At 39.9% G+C, this 12,500-nt stretch overlaps 2 protein-coding genes across 2 annotated transcripts in view; both read left to right on the top strand.

The window, feature by feature from the left end:
• LOC137992751 (uncharacterized) overlaps window positions 1-3,686 on the top strand; it is a 20,519-nt gene extending 16,833 nt beyond the window's left edge. Inside the window, exons 16-17 of the mRNA XM_068838258.1 lie at window positions 1,725-1,787; window positions 2,471-3,686. Coding sequence (XP_068694359.1) covers window positions 1,725-1,787; window positions 2,471-2,599 — 192 coding nt within the window. The 3' untranslated portion in view covers window positions 2,600-3,686. The remainder of the gene's footprint in view (window positions 1-1,724; window positions 1,788-2,470) is intronic.
• Window positions 3,687-6,189: 2,503 nt separating this feature from the next.
• LOC137992752 (neuronal acetylcholine receptor subunit alpha-7-like) overlaps window positions 6,190-12,500 on the top strand; it is a 10,271-nt gene continuing 3,960 nt past the window's right edge. The window contains exons 1-4 of the mRNA XM_068838259.1: window positions 6,190-6,485; window positions 7,056-7,201; window positions 11,537-11,581; window positions 12,378-12,487. Coding sequence (XP_068694360.1) covers window positions 6,428-6,485; window positions 7,056-7,201; window positions 11,537-11,581; window positions 12,378-12,487 — 359 coding nt within the window. The 5' untranslated portion in view covers window positions 6,190-6,427. The remainder of the gene's footprint in view (window positions 6,486-7,055; window positions 7,202-11,536; window positions 11,582-12,377; window positions 12,488-12,500) is intronic.

Below are 12,500 nucleotides of genomic sequence, written 5' to 3' on the forward strand. Positions count from 1 at the left end.
TTCCTTTTTCCCAGCAAGACACACAAGAAATTGCCCAGCCAGCTAGATAAAATTGGTTGGTTTCCCAGCCAGCTGATCAAATTTATTTCCCAGCCAGGAATTCTGCGCACTTTCAAATCCCTCGATCCAAAACGACCTAACAAAAGCGACAAAACCGGGACAAAACAGGTTTTTTCCGCAAGCGCAATCACTCTGACCAGCCGTCGTATGCCTGTGACTACTCTTTGGGAGAGGGAAGGGGTTCTTTTTTTTTTTTTAGTTGTCCTCAGTCTTCAGAGTTTCTACAGCCAGCTCGGGTTGAAATGCTAGAAAAAGTCAGTAATTCCCAGGCAAAACCTCTATCAATAACAAAATTTCCCAGCCAGCTCATCGAAACACCTGTATTTTTGCCAGCCAGCAAGATTCCTCTGGGGAGCAGATAATGTGAGGAACAGATTCGTTGGGTGCCCCTGACTAAAGACAATAAGTAAGCAGAATGAAGTTTACGAACTGTTATAAAGTGTGAAATAGACTTTTAAGGGTTTTACACGATGCTGGTAAGAATTTACCACGATTCCGAAGCTTTTGGCCCTCTTTTGTTATAAGTCGTACCAAACGAGATATTTTACAGGTAAATGTTCCCGCACCGTCCACACGTATCCGCAAACTTTTGTATCCGCAATTCTTTTTTTTTTTTCGGGTTCAAGAATATCCGCGTCCACACGCAGTGTCCAATCGTTTTTCGAGTCGTCTTCACTGCCCACACGTAATTGGATACACTTTCAAGATCGCATAAAACTAGGCGATAGCTTTAATTTTCACGCGCACACACTTGGAGGAAAGGTTCACTCGTGCCAAAAATTATTCAACATGTTGAATATTCTGCGCCGATGGCACGCGTGAACATAAGCGCTCAAAACGTCATTGCACACTGGGGGAACTTACTTTCGCCAACAGTCACGAGTGAAACGTTGCTTAGCTGATAGATCTAGTGTGCGGTTAGCTTAAGAGACAAGAAGCCTACCTCCATAAACTACTTTCATAAATGGCGACCACTTTTACACTTTTTTTTGTCTTTATGTTAATTGTTGAGATTCCATCATGCTAAGTTAAAGAGACATTTCAAAAATTGAGCTCAAAATTGGCTATTAGAGAAACATTAAAGCCAAGAATAAAAATGCCCATCCGTGCACTTAACTTGCAGGCTGTGGTAAGTATCAAGGTCGGCTTTTTCAGAAAAGAAAACACTGAAACACTATGTATAGCATAAATGTCTTCTTATAAAGACTCCTTGAAAGCTCAATTTCTGGTTCTTGAAAACTCCTTGAATACCCCTGGAATTTTATAGATAAAATCCAGCACGAACCGTGGAAACGAAATAAAAGGCTTAGTAGCATTAAAGAAAGAGAATAGAGGCCGCCCATAGAGGTCTATAGGTTCTTTCTGAGCTCAGTGGCGCAAAGAAAATTTGTTGTCATAGTGACGTAAAAATTACTCTATTCAGTTTATCTTTGGGGAAACGAAGGATGGGTTCAAGATGCGCAAGACGGATCTGACGTATAACGCTTTTCAAACGAACATAGTACTTTGTGCGTAATCTTCGCCATCATATTTCATTGTCATGCCAAACGCGTCGCATACGAATTATTCATCTTACGAGATTAAACAATACGGTTGTCCTTTTGCAACCTTGATTCAGTGTACCGATCTTGGCTCTGATTTTCAACGTGTAATCGTAATCATAGGTGTTAAAGTACCAACAAGCTGTTACGACACTGCCAACCTTTAAGCTGTTTTGGAATGGACAGGTACAGTATTGTTAATGTTTTTGTTTTTGGCGTAATTCATTCTTTTCGTCCTTGTTTGTTTTGTTTTGCCCAAGTGTCTGATCTTTGCTTTGACATCACTGACGACGGAAAGTGATCAATTTCTGGACCAATGGAAATTTGATTACAATAGAGGCACTGTGATTCCGAAGTCTTTCCACCTTTTGGCTTGCTTTTTGGTGGCTCGAGATGACATAGGAATGCATGATGATAAATGACTTAGGGAACCGGTCAAAACTACTATATTTGAACAGGACCCACCTTTGGGGTAGGGGGATTCTCAAAGACACCACCAACTTCGAACTTATCACATGAACATTACCGACAACATTTTATTTGCTTTTAAATTTGAGTTGACACAGGAATATTCAGCTAGCAAGAGTCTGCATTACTAGACAAACAAGAAAAGTGAGGTTTGAATCTCACTGTAATCTTTTACTGCTGGATAGAGGGATGGCTATGCAATATAGACACCTTCTTTTGACGTTAAGCAAGGGGGGTGCAGACGACACCACCATCTATTTTGTGGTTTAGTGGGTCCTGTTCGAGTGTAGTAGTTTTGACCACTTCCCTTAAATGGTGTTGACGAAAACATGTTTGGCTTATAGCCAATTATCAGCACTTATTAGTTTTCTTGTTTGAGAAATTTCGTTTTATTGATATAGGCAGTAACCCAAGTGCAAGGAAATGAGATGGCATCCCTAGAGCAACAGATCGCAGAAAACCTCCATGGCCCCAATAATGATCCTCAAGAGGAGTCTTCAAGGGATGACACGTATGTTGATCCCCGATGAGTGGCAAAGCCTTGAAAGAGAACAATAATATATCCTTGGAGTACTGTTCAGTTGGGCGAGTGACTTGACTCTGAACTCGTGGATCTGGCTGGGCTCCCAGCCATTTGTATCGTTACATGAAGAAGGACAAGGAACGTGTTCGTGGAGACCTACGGCCAATCGACTGAGGATTCTACCTTAAGCAAAAGCGAAGCTGTATTGATTTAGATTGGGGAAAGTACCTGAGCAGAAAGTGGTAAAAGTCCAATCCATATTTCATTCATAACGAAGGAAACGGTCACCTCCAGACATGATCTTGTTGAGTTTTTGTACATAGTAAAACATTCGTTATTTCTCATTACGCAAAGGAAATTTGGTGTTTTTATACCATTGACGTAACATAATCAATTAGGGACGAACTTTGGCAAATATTTGAAGTCAGTCTTTTCCATTATACAACTTAAGTCAATTTTTTTACGTTTTTGGAAAGTGCCTTTTTGAAGACGTGTTAAAGCCAATATTTCGTCAAGACGCACAATCCGTCCCTTGCCTGCCTTTATTGAAGACATTTCATTTTTAGTAAAAGTACAACTGCGCGTTTTCGGCTCCGAGAAACGGCATTTAGTAAAATTTTTAGCGCCAAACCTAATGATGGCGCTTAAAACCGAAAACTCGAACAATACATAAATTCGCGAATGGGGAGCTAAATAATTATCTCAAATTCTACTTCCTATATAACGTATTTGACTCGACGAATTGGTTTGATACATGTTTTAGAGGGTGTTTTGGCAGTGTTGTACCCTAACCATGGCAACAGTTGTGGCCCTGCATAATATTGCCCTTCAATAGTTTGACTGATGTCGAAATGCTGGCCTTCTTATAGGATTGCCAGTTTTTTAATCTGTTACTATTGCCCGGACAACCACTGCTGTCGGGAAGTACCCTTTCGAGCCTCCTTAATGAACAAAAACAAAGGCTATTGTAATGAAGATGTCAGAGGGTCACTCCGGTAAATAAATAGAGGATATTATTTGGCCGCGCGGAGATACGACATTTCTCTTCGACTGTTTGATACAGCTTATATAATAAAATGAGATAAGAGAACGGATCCCCATGGCCTATCGTAGTTTTTAAAATCTATTTTTAGTTTCGCAAAGCTATTTTAAGTTCTCGTTCCCAATGTCGCGCGGTTAGATTATCAGGGCCGGTGATGAGATTTTCCGACTGTGTCACGTCCATGAAGCGTCCAAATCTTGTCTCTAGAAATATGTGATCACGTTTGTAAGTGTGTTTTTTTAAAGTGTAGTTTTAGCGCAATGAGCATTAGAGGCAAGATTCGTCATTTCCTGAAAAGAAAAGAAAAGAAACTGAAAGTAGCGAGGAATCTTTCAGAGACGAGAATGTGGAAGCGAACGTGAGTTTGTTCGCACTCGCTGTATAACTTTGAGATGCGTATATGAAAAACGTATTGAACACTTTCGCCAACCAGAGGACCCTGGGAACGAGGTTGCACTTTCGCATATTTAAAATTTCATTACGTCATTACAACTGGCCAATCAGGTGTCTCTCTAAAAACAGCTGCGTAGCATTAGATTTTAAAAAAACTATTTATGGGGGATTTGCTCCCTTACCTCGTCCTCTCTTGAATGAGAAGGTGTATTTTTTTCTTCGATATTGACTCGGGGAAAAAATTCCATGACTCGTAATTACGACCTTCCAATTACTAGTTCGGGTGCTCTTTTACCGAGCTATAAGACACTCGTGGGAGTTATTCCATTAATTAAACTTCTTTCAGGTGTCAATTGTCCTGCCATGTTGTTTATTGTCGAACGGAGCGTTTCCTCTATTGGAATGAAGTAGATGTTCCATGTTAACCCCGGTCGGGCGAATGAAATAAAGTGAGGTACTTTTTTCTTTCTCTTTGAATCCATCAGGGTCAAATCACACGTTTAACATTAAATAAACAAAATCTATTTTATCAGAAGCCCGCCGTTTTTTGTGCTCAGTAAACGGTTATGTTGTCTAATAAAAGATCGGTTTATCTTTATGTTCTTCTGTTCAGCTTCCCTTGACTTACCACCTTTCTGACGACGCAAGACTACGTCCACAATGGACAGTCCCTTTTTCTTTTTGGTACTTTTCCAAGGCTCCGACAGGACTGAGATGTCATTTCCTAACTAACTTGGCCTGCCAAGCAGGCGTATTTTTGTTTTGGTAAGAACTATTGGCCGACATCTAAAAGATGCCTGAGGCCAGTCAAAAAAGTTGCATTCAGTGAGAGGAGGACAGTATGAAATGGTAGTGGGGAGAGAGTTTTTTTCTCGCCTCATCGCCCCTCGTCTCAACCCTCTACCGGCGGTGTACTTTCAAAATGGCGGCCCATTACGAACTTTAGACCTTGAACAAGCGTCCGCCAGCCAAAAAACGCCTGCTCTGCAGGCTATAACTAACTCTGCCCTAGTGCACGATGTAACAATGGACGGTGTTAATAACACCGATAGTTCTTCTTTATGTAGTGACAGTTACCGCAATGGTCTGGAGAATAAACTATAGCTAAGATTTGAACCTTCAAATGCAAATACTCCTGGCCCTATCGTTTGTCACAAAAAGGTTTCACTTGTAAGTAGAATATTTAACCCTGACATTCAGAGGTAAACAGTAACAAACTGCTGAGTTTTGATTTGCAAAAAAATAATTAGTGAAATTGAGAAATCATTGGGGACTAAATCTGTTATAATTATTTGTTCCATTTAATTTAGTCGCTGTCTCAAAACCTCTTCTTATCAACGTCTATTCAATATATTTTCTGAGAAATTTTGAGAAGTGACAAACATGCATTATTGTTGCACGCTTTTCTGAACGGTGTTTTGTCTACAGAACGAGAATTCATTCTTATGCCGCGGCCACGGTTCGGCGAAGTTGATATCATGCAACATGGCGTCCTACGGCGCAACAGCTAAAATGCAAGCTTAAAACATTAGGGCTTGTGAGGAAAAACGCATTGAAGTGATTATTGTAGCTTTTCAGTAACTGACTCTATGAAACATGTTGAAACTGTCGGCAAGCGGCTTTTTGTCAAAAGCAGGAAAAGTATTGTGCGCATCATGTTTTTCGGTTCCTCTACTTCATTGATAAATACGTTGAAGAACGAGAACACCGTCATGACTTGTAATTGAAGTTGAGTTCCAATTTAATGACCTCCTTGGCAGTTTTCCCATGAAAGAAAAAATAACGCTAGAAATATAAATTGCCAACGCCCATGACTCCGTAATTCTTCTTGATATGTTATTAGGAATCATTCATTTAACTTGAAACATAATTAAAAGAAATAGGAAAAGGAGTTATATCGGAATAAGGATTCATGAAGCCATGTAATTATTTTTTAATGGTATTTGTTAAGTACATCATTCGAAAAGCGTCTAGTCGCACTAGCATAACTTAAGAGCTGATCTAACTTCACCTGGAAAATTTTAGTATGCTTTTTCTGCGAACTCTTGTTTATAAATTCACTAAATCAGAAAGCTAGATTAGCTCGTTAATTTCGATGCTATGATTAATTAATTGCTAGGCCGACTGCCAATGGCTACATTACACCCATATTCGTGCGCGGGAACCATGTTATCAAAAAGTAACAGAAAAACCATTTCATATCACTTTAGCATCCACGAATTTCCGCAAATCCTGAATTCCTTGCACTGGAGCGATAAGGAAGGACTTGTAACCGCATTGTTAAAAAACAACTCAAAGGGAGTTTTATTTGCTGACATTCCCTGCCGATGACAGAGTGTTTGGGTTCTCACCGCTTGTGTGAATTTGTAGTCTGTATTGAGATCTTGGTTTCAGTCAGAAATGTGTAAGGCTACGGAAAAACTCCTTCTATACCTGCTGTTTTACGTTAATTCAATAGGTAAGCTACACGATTGCTACAAGCTCATAATTTTGTAATTGAAAATTTTTTTTAGTTAGTTTGCGAATGGTCTGATTCAGTTTTTCAAATTAGTTTTGTGGACGATTGAAGATTACCATTTTTTGAGACAGCACAGTCCCTGTTTTGACCAGCGCTGGCCAGTTTGAAATAAAACTCCTTTAAAACCCAACACCTCGCTTGCTCTTCGGTAATTTACATCATACAGCTTCTTGTCGAAAATAGATTCCCTATTGAATGCAATAAAACTTAGTTTTTAAATTATATTTAGGGGCGGCAAGAACTTAATTGTAGTTTTTTGCTTATTTGGAATTGTTCATCGCACTCTTTTATGTTTTCTAACAATAGGGCCTTTTCGTTTTCAGCATCAATCGGCGAACTTTGACTCAGTGAAAAAAATTCACATAAAGCTTTAGCTTCCATTGACCAAGCAAGATTTCAAAAATATTTGCATTTTTTAATTTTTTATAACTTGTGACTGGTATTTCTTTGCTGCTGAGCTGATAGATCGCTAACGCAAGCTTGTTTTCTTCATTTTTTTTTCTTTGGCAGCTGCTAGGAAGCAATACTATGAAGACTTGAAGGGGCTCCAGACAGATCTGTTCTGTAACTATAGTACCAATATCATTCCTCAGAAAGTGAAAACCATAGCTGTCAAAGTTAAGTTTGACATCGCACTAAATCAGATTATTGATCTGGTAAGTCTCTTGTCGCGACTAATTACATGACCGTAATAACTCGTTCAGACTTGAATACGATACTCGGAAAGTGTAATATGAATATATTCCGCACGTTTAGCCTTTTTGAGGTGCTTGGAGTTGTGCGGATCTCCTAACCTTGAGAAAAGTAATCAAAACGGATCGTTGGATTGCTTATTTTGAATAAGCTTTTTTTGGATTGTTTCTTGCTTGTAGTTTCAATGAAAATACATGCATTCTCCAAAACACCAAAGAGTTTGTAACCAAACAACACAATAGCAATAAAATTTCTTTTTTTCGTGTGCTGTAAGAAAAAACATGGTACATTCTTAAATAATGCCCACATGGAGAGAAAAAGAGAACGGTTTTACTTCATTTAAGCCAGTTTCCTAATTTTATTGATGTGGTGTGTACGAATATAAATAATACATACTTTTCGTCCGAGCTATTGCGGCGACACAGGGCATATGGTAATATCTCCCTTTTCCTGCTGAGTCGTGGTACTGTAAATCATGATTGAAACATTTCGCTTGCAGGATAAAAACCACAATTTTAGGTCGATTTAGGTGAAAAAAAAAATTCATGACACAAAATAATTCGAGACAAGAGAGTTTATCTAAACAACTTGGATTTGGTAAGCAGCACATTGTAAAGACGAACGAAGGCTAAAAAGATTTAAAATTGTACAAGTAGTCTCATGCAGGGTTCCTGCTTAGCATCGTTGTGCAATTAAAAAAGGTTGAATCTTTCGCCGCTTGTATAGTGAGATATATATGCGGTTGTTATCATACTTTTCTTGTCATTGTATGGTGCACCCACTCTGCAAATAGTCAGCTTTGTTCGCAAAATACTCTCTGGCCTTCATCTTTCTAAAGCGGCGCGTGATTTTGATGCTTATTTTATTACAGAGTAAGTCTAGAAACTTACAGTGTAATTTATTGTCCTGATAATGAAGTGCTAAAGATAGAGCTAGAATTGAAAAGAACGTCGACCGATCTTCAGAATGTGTTTGGTCACGACATGCCTTAGCCTGTTGGTAGGAGAAATAGACATTAAATTAAGCGTCATCAGAAGCTCGTGACCTTGAAGCGTTTAACTCTGTTTCAGAGCTGGGGGTTTTTGAGTTTAAACATTTCCTTATTTGGATGTAACCTAGCTCGTGCATTTTCCCGCGTGCGCAGCTTAGATCTTATTTTTGTCCATATTTGGGCATAAAATTGGTTTCCTAAAATCCCCCTAGCTTTGCTCCCAGGAAAGAGTTGCAACTTACACGCTTCAAGGTCTTTATTAAAAATGCCCTGGGTAAGTGGGAAGTGCATTCACAGAAACCTATGTAGTTATTAATGCAGCGATAAGTATCTCAAAGTTAAAGGACAGAAAGACACCTAAATTTTCATCAGTTTTAGCGAATATATGTCTAGAAACCTCGCCCTTCTTACAATGTTAACAAAACATGTTTCTGAATGGAATCTCTGCTGCTGCTGGAGTCCGTAGGCTGGAGATAACAAATGTAGCCTCTTTGGAAGAGTGTAAACGAACACCCAATTAGAGGCAAATGAGACTAATTTATCTCCTAACCAAACGCTTTTTTGCCGGTCGTCGGCAGACAGAATTTCCAATTAAGCCACATTTTACGGTACTCGTATACTAGCTTAAGTATTTTTAGTCGGCACGTACGAACCACGAGTCTGATCCTTGTTCTAATAGTGTTTGAACTCTTAACATAATTATGCGACCAACAATAGATGCTCTATGAAACTCTTCATTCTTTTGAACTAAAATCATTAGAAGTTGTGTTAAAACTGGCACAGCATGGAGCCATTTTACTGATTTTAAGCCTGGTTTCCATATGATCTGCAAACGGTCTGCGACTATCGGAAGATTTCTGCGTCGGTCTTATCGCAGACAATCGTAAACACAGGACGCAAATGTTTCCATTTAAATCTGAAGCGATCGCAGACAAGCGTGCCACTGATCCTCTGCGAAGAGAGGAGGAAAAGGAGCGCACTTACTTCAAGTCTGATTGGACGTGTTTCAAGGCGAACAATAGTGTGTCGCTAATAGGACCCAGATCATCTCATCTCCTTTTTCTCCTCGCTTCGCAGAGAATTAGTTGTACTCTTGTCTGCGATCGCTTCAGATTTAAATGGAAACATTTGCCTCCTGTGTTTACGATCGTCTGCGATAAGACCGACGTAGACAGTTTCCGATCGTCGCAGACCGTTGCAGATCATATGGAAACCACGCTTTAAGAGCCATGTTTTTCAATGACTGCAATGTTTGTCGTCTAATATGACGCGTATCAACTCTACGATGAAATAAGTTAAACCAGAAGTCCATAACCCAGAAGTGTCGATATCTCTCATTTGGCCTTGGGCCATCAGTTTACTGTATTAATAGGGAGTTTAAGAAACCACCGTGACGATGGCTACGGCGACGAAAACGTCACTTCAAAATATAAGTTTGAGCTATTCTAAGTACTTCATGATTATTCTATCTTGTTTATATTCTTCAATATGAGCGAAGTGTCCTATAAGTGGATTGGTAAGGACGGATTTGAAGTGAAGAGTGGGACTGAAAGATTCACTGTAGTTTGTCCACGTTGTCGTGAAAACTGCCTTAAAATTGGTCATTTCACGTAGTAGTTTTGACGAGTGCGGGAGAGAGTTGTTCAAAAATGCGTGCGGCACGTGCAGCACGATCATTTTGGTTCTTTTAACCAATAATAGTACAGCTTTTTGGCGTTGTCGTTGCCGTAGCCGTCGTCGTTTCTTAAACTCCCTAATATTAAATTTATGATACGGGTCCCGCCAAATTATGGCCGATCAAATTGGGGTCGATGACCACAACGCCTCTAATTGGTCTGTAACCACGTAACCGCACGAGGGAATGCTCAATGACATGCTTAATGCAAAATTATGGATCGTGCAAGGAAACAATGCCGCCACAAAAGATCCGGCAGTCGCCGTACGAAAAATAGATAAAACCGAAAAACTGATTTGCCACATTCCACCTCAGATCGAGAAAGTGGGTTATGGACTTATGGTTAAACCAAAAATATGGAATGTTATCATATGACCCGTACGGCCCCGCGCGCGCTTTCATTGCAAAACTATTGAGAAAATCCCCGTATGAGGGCCGTACGCGATGGCGCGAGCAGGGCCGGAAAAGCGGTCGGTCATGGCGCACGGACCTCGCTGCGCTCGGTCCGTACGACATGACCTCAGGCCAAATATTTTCCCGTCCGGCACTCCCACTCAGTCAATAAGTACATATTATAGTTGTTTTTGGTATTTATTGATCAGGTGATTGGAGAGGTTTTCAGGGGCTGATTGGCTCCTAGATTATGCAATATTTTCCCATAATTGTCTCGCGCATGGTGATCCATGTTCAACCATGGTTTCTCCAAAATATACCATAATATTCAACAATCAGGTTCAGCTTCGCATTCAGTAGCTTTTAAAGTATAGCATTCCGTCGTGATTGTCACGTGGAGTCCGTGCATCAGCACTGTCTCTCGATTGGCTCACGTCTGTGGTCGAACATGAATATATACATATAAATATTTTTCCCAGTGCGTGAGCTCGCGGTATTCACCGAATCCTGCAATCTGGTTGAGAGGGCTCGCAGCGGACGCTATCGTCCCTTCATGAGTCGTCGATTACACCACTTGCTACATTGCAATTTTATCATGGTACTTGCCTTTAATATCTCGATGATAAATATTTTTTTAATGAAGCTTCTTTCTTTCATTTGCTTTACTCTGTTTTCTGTACTGTCTACTTGCTAGAAATTTTTCAGGAATCATGCCGACATTAGAGCCCTAGATTGTTAGGGGTTTTGCAAGCATTTCTTGAGTTTAGGTTATCGAGTCTTCTTTAGTATAAGTACAAAAAGCGCTACACACAATTTACACAAGATTTTATTGGGATAAATTGCTGGTAAATGAATAGCAGGCGAAAGGTTTTTTTTCAGTCACAACATTGTATCCATTTAGCTTCATTTGGTTCTGGGCTACGAATAACGTGGCTAAAATTGAACTCAATTAGCAGGTGGCTACCTAGTCAGAGCTTAATTCACTGATGGAACATTAAGCAACTGGGAACATCAATGCTTAGTCTCTTCCCACAAATACTTTCTGGAGGAAGGAAAAACGGTCCATCAGGGAGCCACCAACACATAAAAGAGAGAAAGGGCATAACAAGGCATCAGTAATAGCCGGGCTTTGCATGCAAACCCCAAGCCCGTTTAATTCGGAAACCGACAATCATTTAGAGAGGAAGGTGTTTTTAGTGTATTAAAAGTAACCTCGTTTTTCGTCGCTTGCATTTTCAGGATGAAAGACTACAAACTATGACCACCATTGTGTGGGTACGACTAGTAAGTATTCATCAAACCGTGCAGTAAAGAAGCTCGTACATAGGCTAGCAAAGCGTGCGTGTGCGTTTGTTCTGAAACAACAGGGAGTTTAAACACGTGACGTTTTTGAGCCACGGACGGCAACCCGAAGGGAGCTGTACTTGTCTTGTCACTACCACCTTTTTATTGCTAAGTATCTTTCCTCCATTAGAGATGATTGGGTTAAAAATCTGGGAGACACTACTGTCCGGGCATGCGACATGTTCATTTCCGGTTACCGTCCGCAGCTCAAAAACGTCGCGTGCTTAAACTCCCAAGTATTCCAGAACAAACTCTCTTGGAGTCAGAACAATACGGCAACCACGACTCGTCACAATTATTCAAAATGGCGGCGACCGAGAAATTTGAAAACCAAAACAAGTGTTTTTTTTAAATCATTTTTTTCGGATACAAACGCTTTCATTGAAAAAAGTTTGAACAATTTTAATTGTAAACCTTATGTTCTGTACTTTAAAGTTTTTGAAGTTGTTGTTTTAGTGGAGGTTCCTTTTAAAGTCCCTTGTCCACCCTACAGGCATTGCGTGCCGTGCAACAATTTTCATTTATGAAAATCCCGTCAAAGCTGAAATTCATCCAAACTGATCGCTACAATAAGCAATGCGAATTTCCATAACAAAAATACACGTTCGAAAAGCCTGTCTGTGTTGAAAGTGGAAAGATCTTGTCTCATTTCTCAGCAAAAATTCCATTTGATGGGACCAGATCGATTCGGCATTAATTCTTTGACTGGAGTTAAAAATGATCTTTTGTTTTTCAGTATTGGAATGACTTCAGATTGAAATGGAATAGCTCCCATTATGGAGGGATTAAGTCGTTTGTAACATCTTCCAAGAAACTCTGGCTTCCAGATATCACACTGTATAACAAGTAAGCAATTGAT

This window comes from Montipora foliosa, chromosome 2 (assembly GCF_036669935.1).
Source record: "Montipora foliosa isolate CH-2021 chromosome 2, ASM3666993v2, whole genome shotgun sequence".
In the NCBI taxonomy this organism is placed as follows: domain Eukaryota; kingdom Metazoa; phylum Cnidaria; class Anthozoa; order Scleractinia; family Acroporidae; genus Montipora; species Montipora foliosa.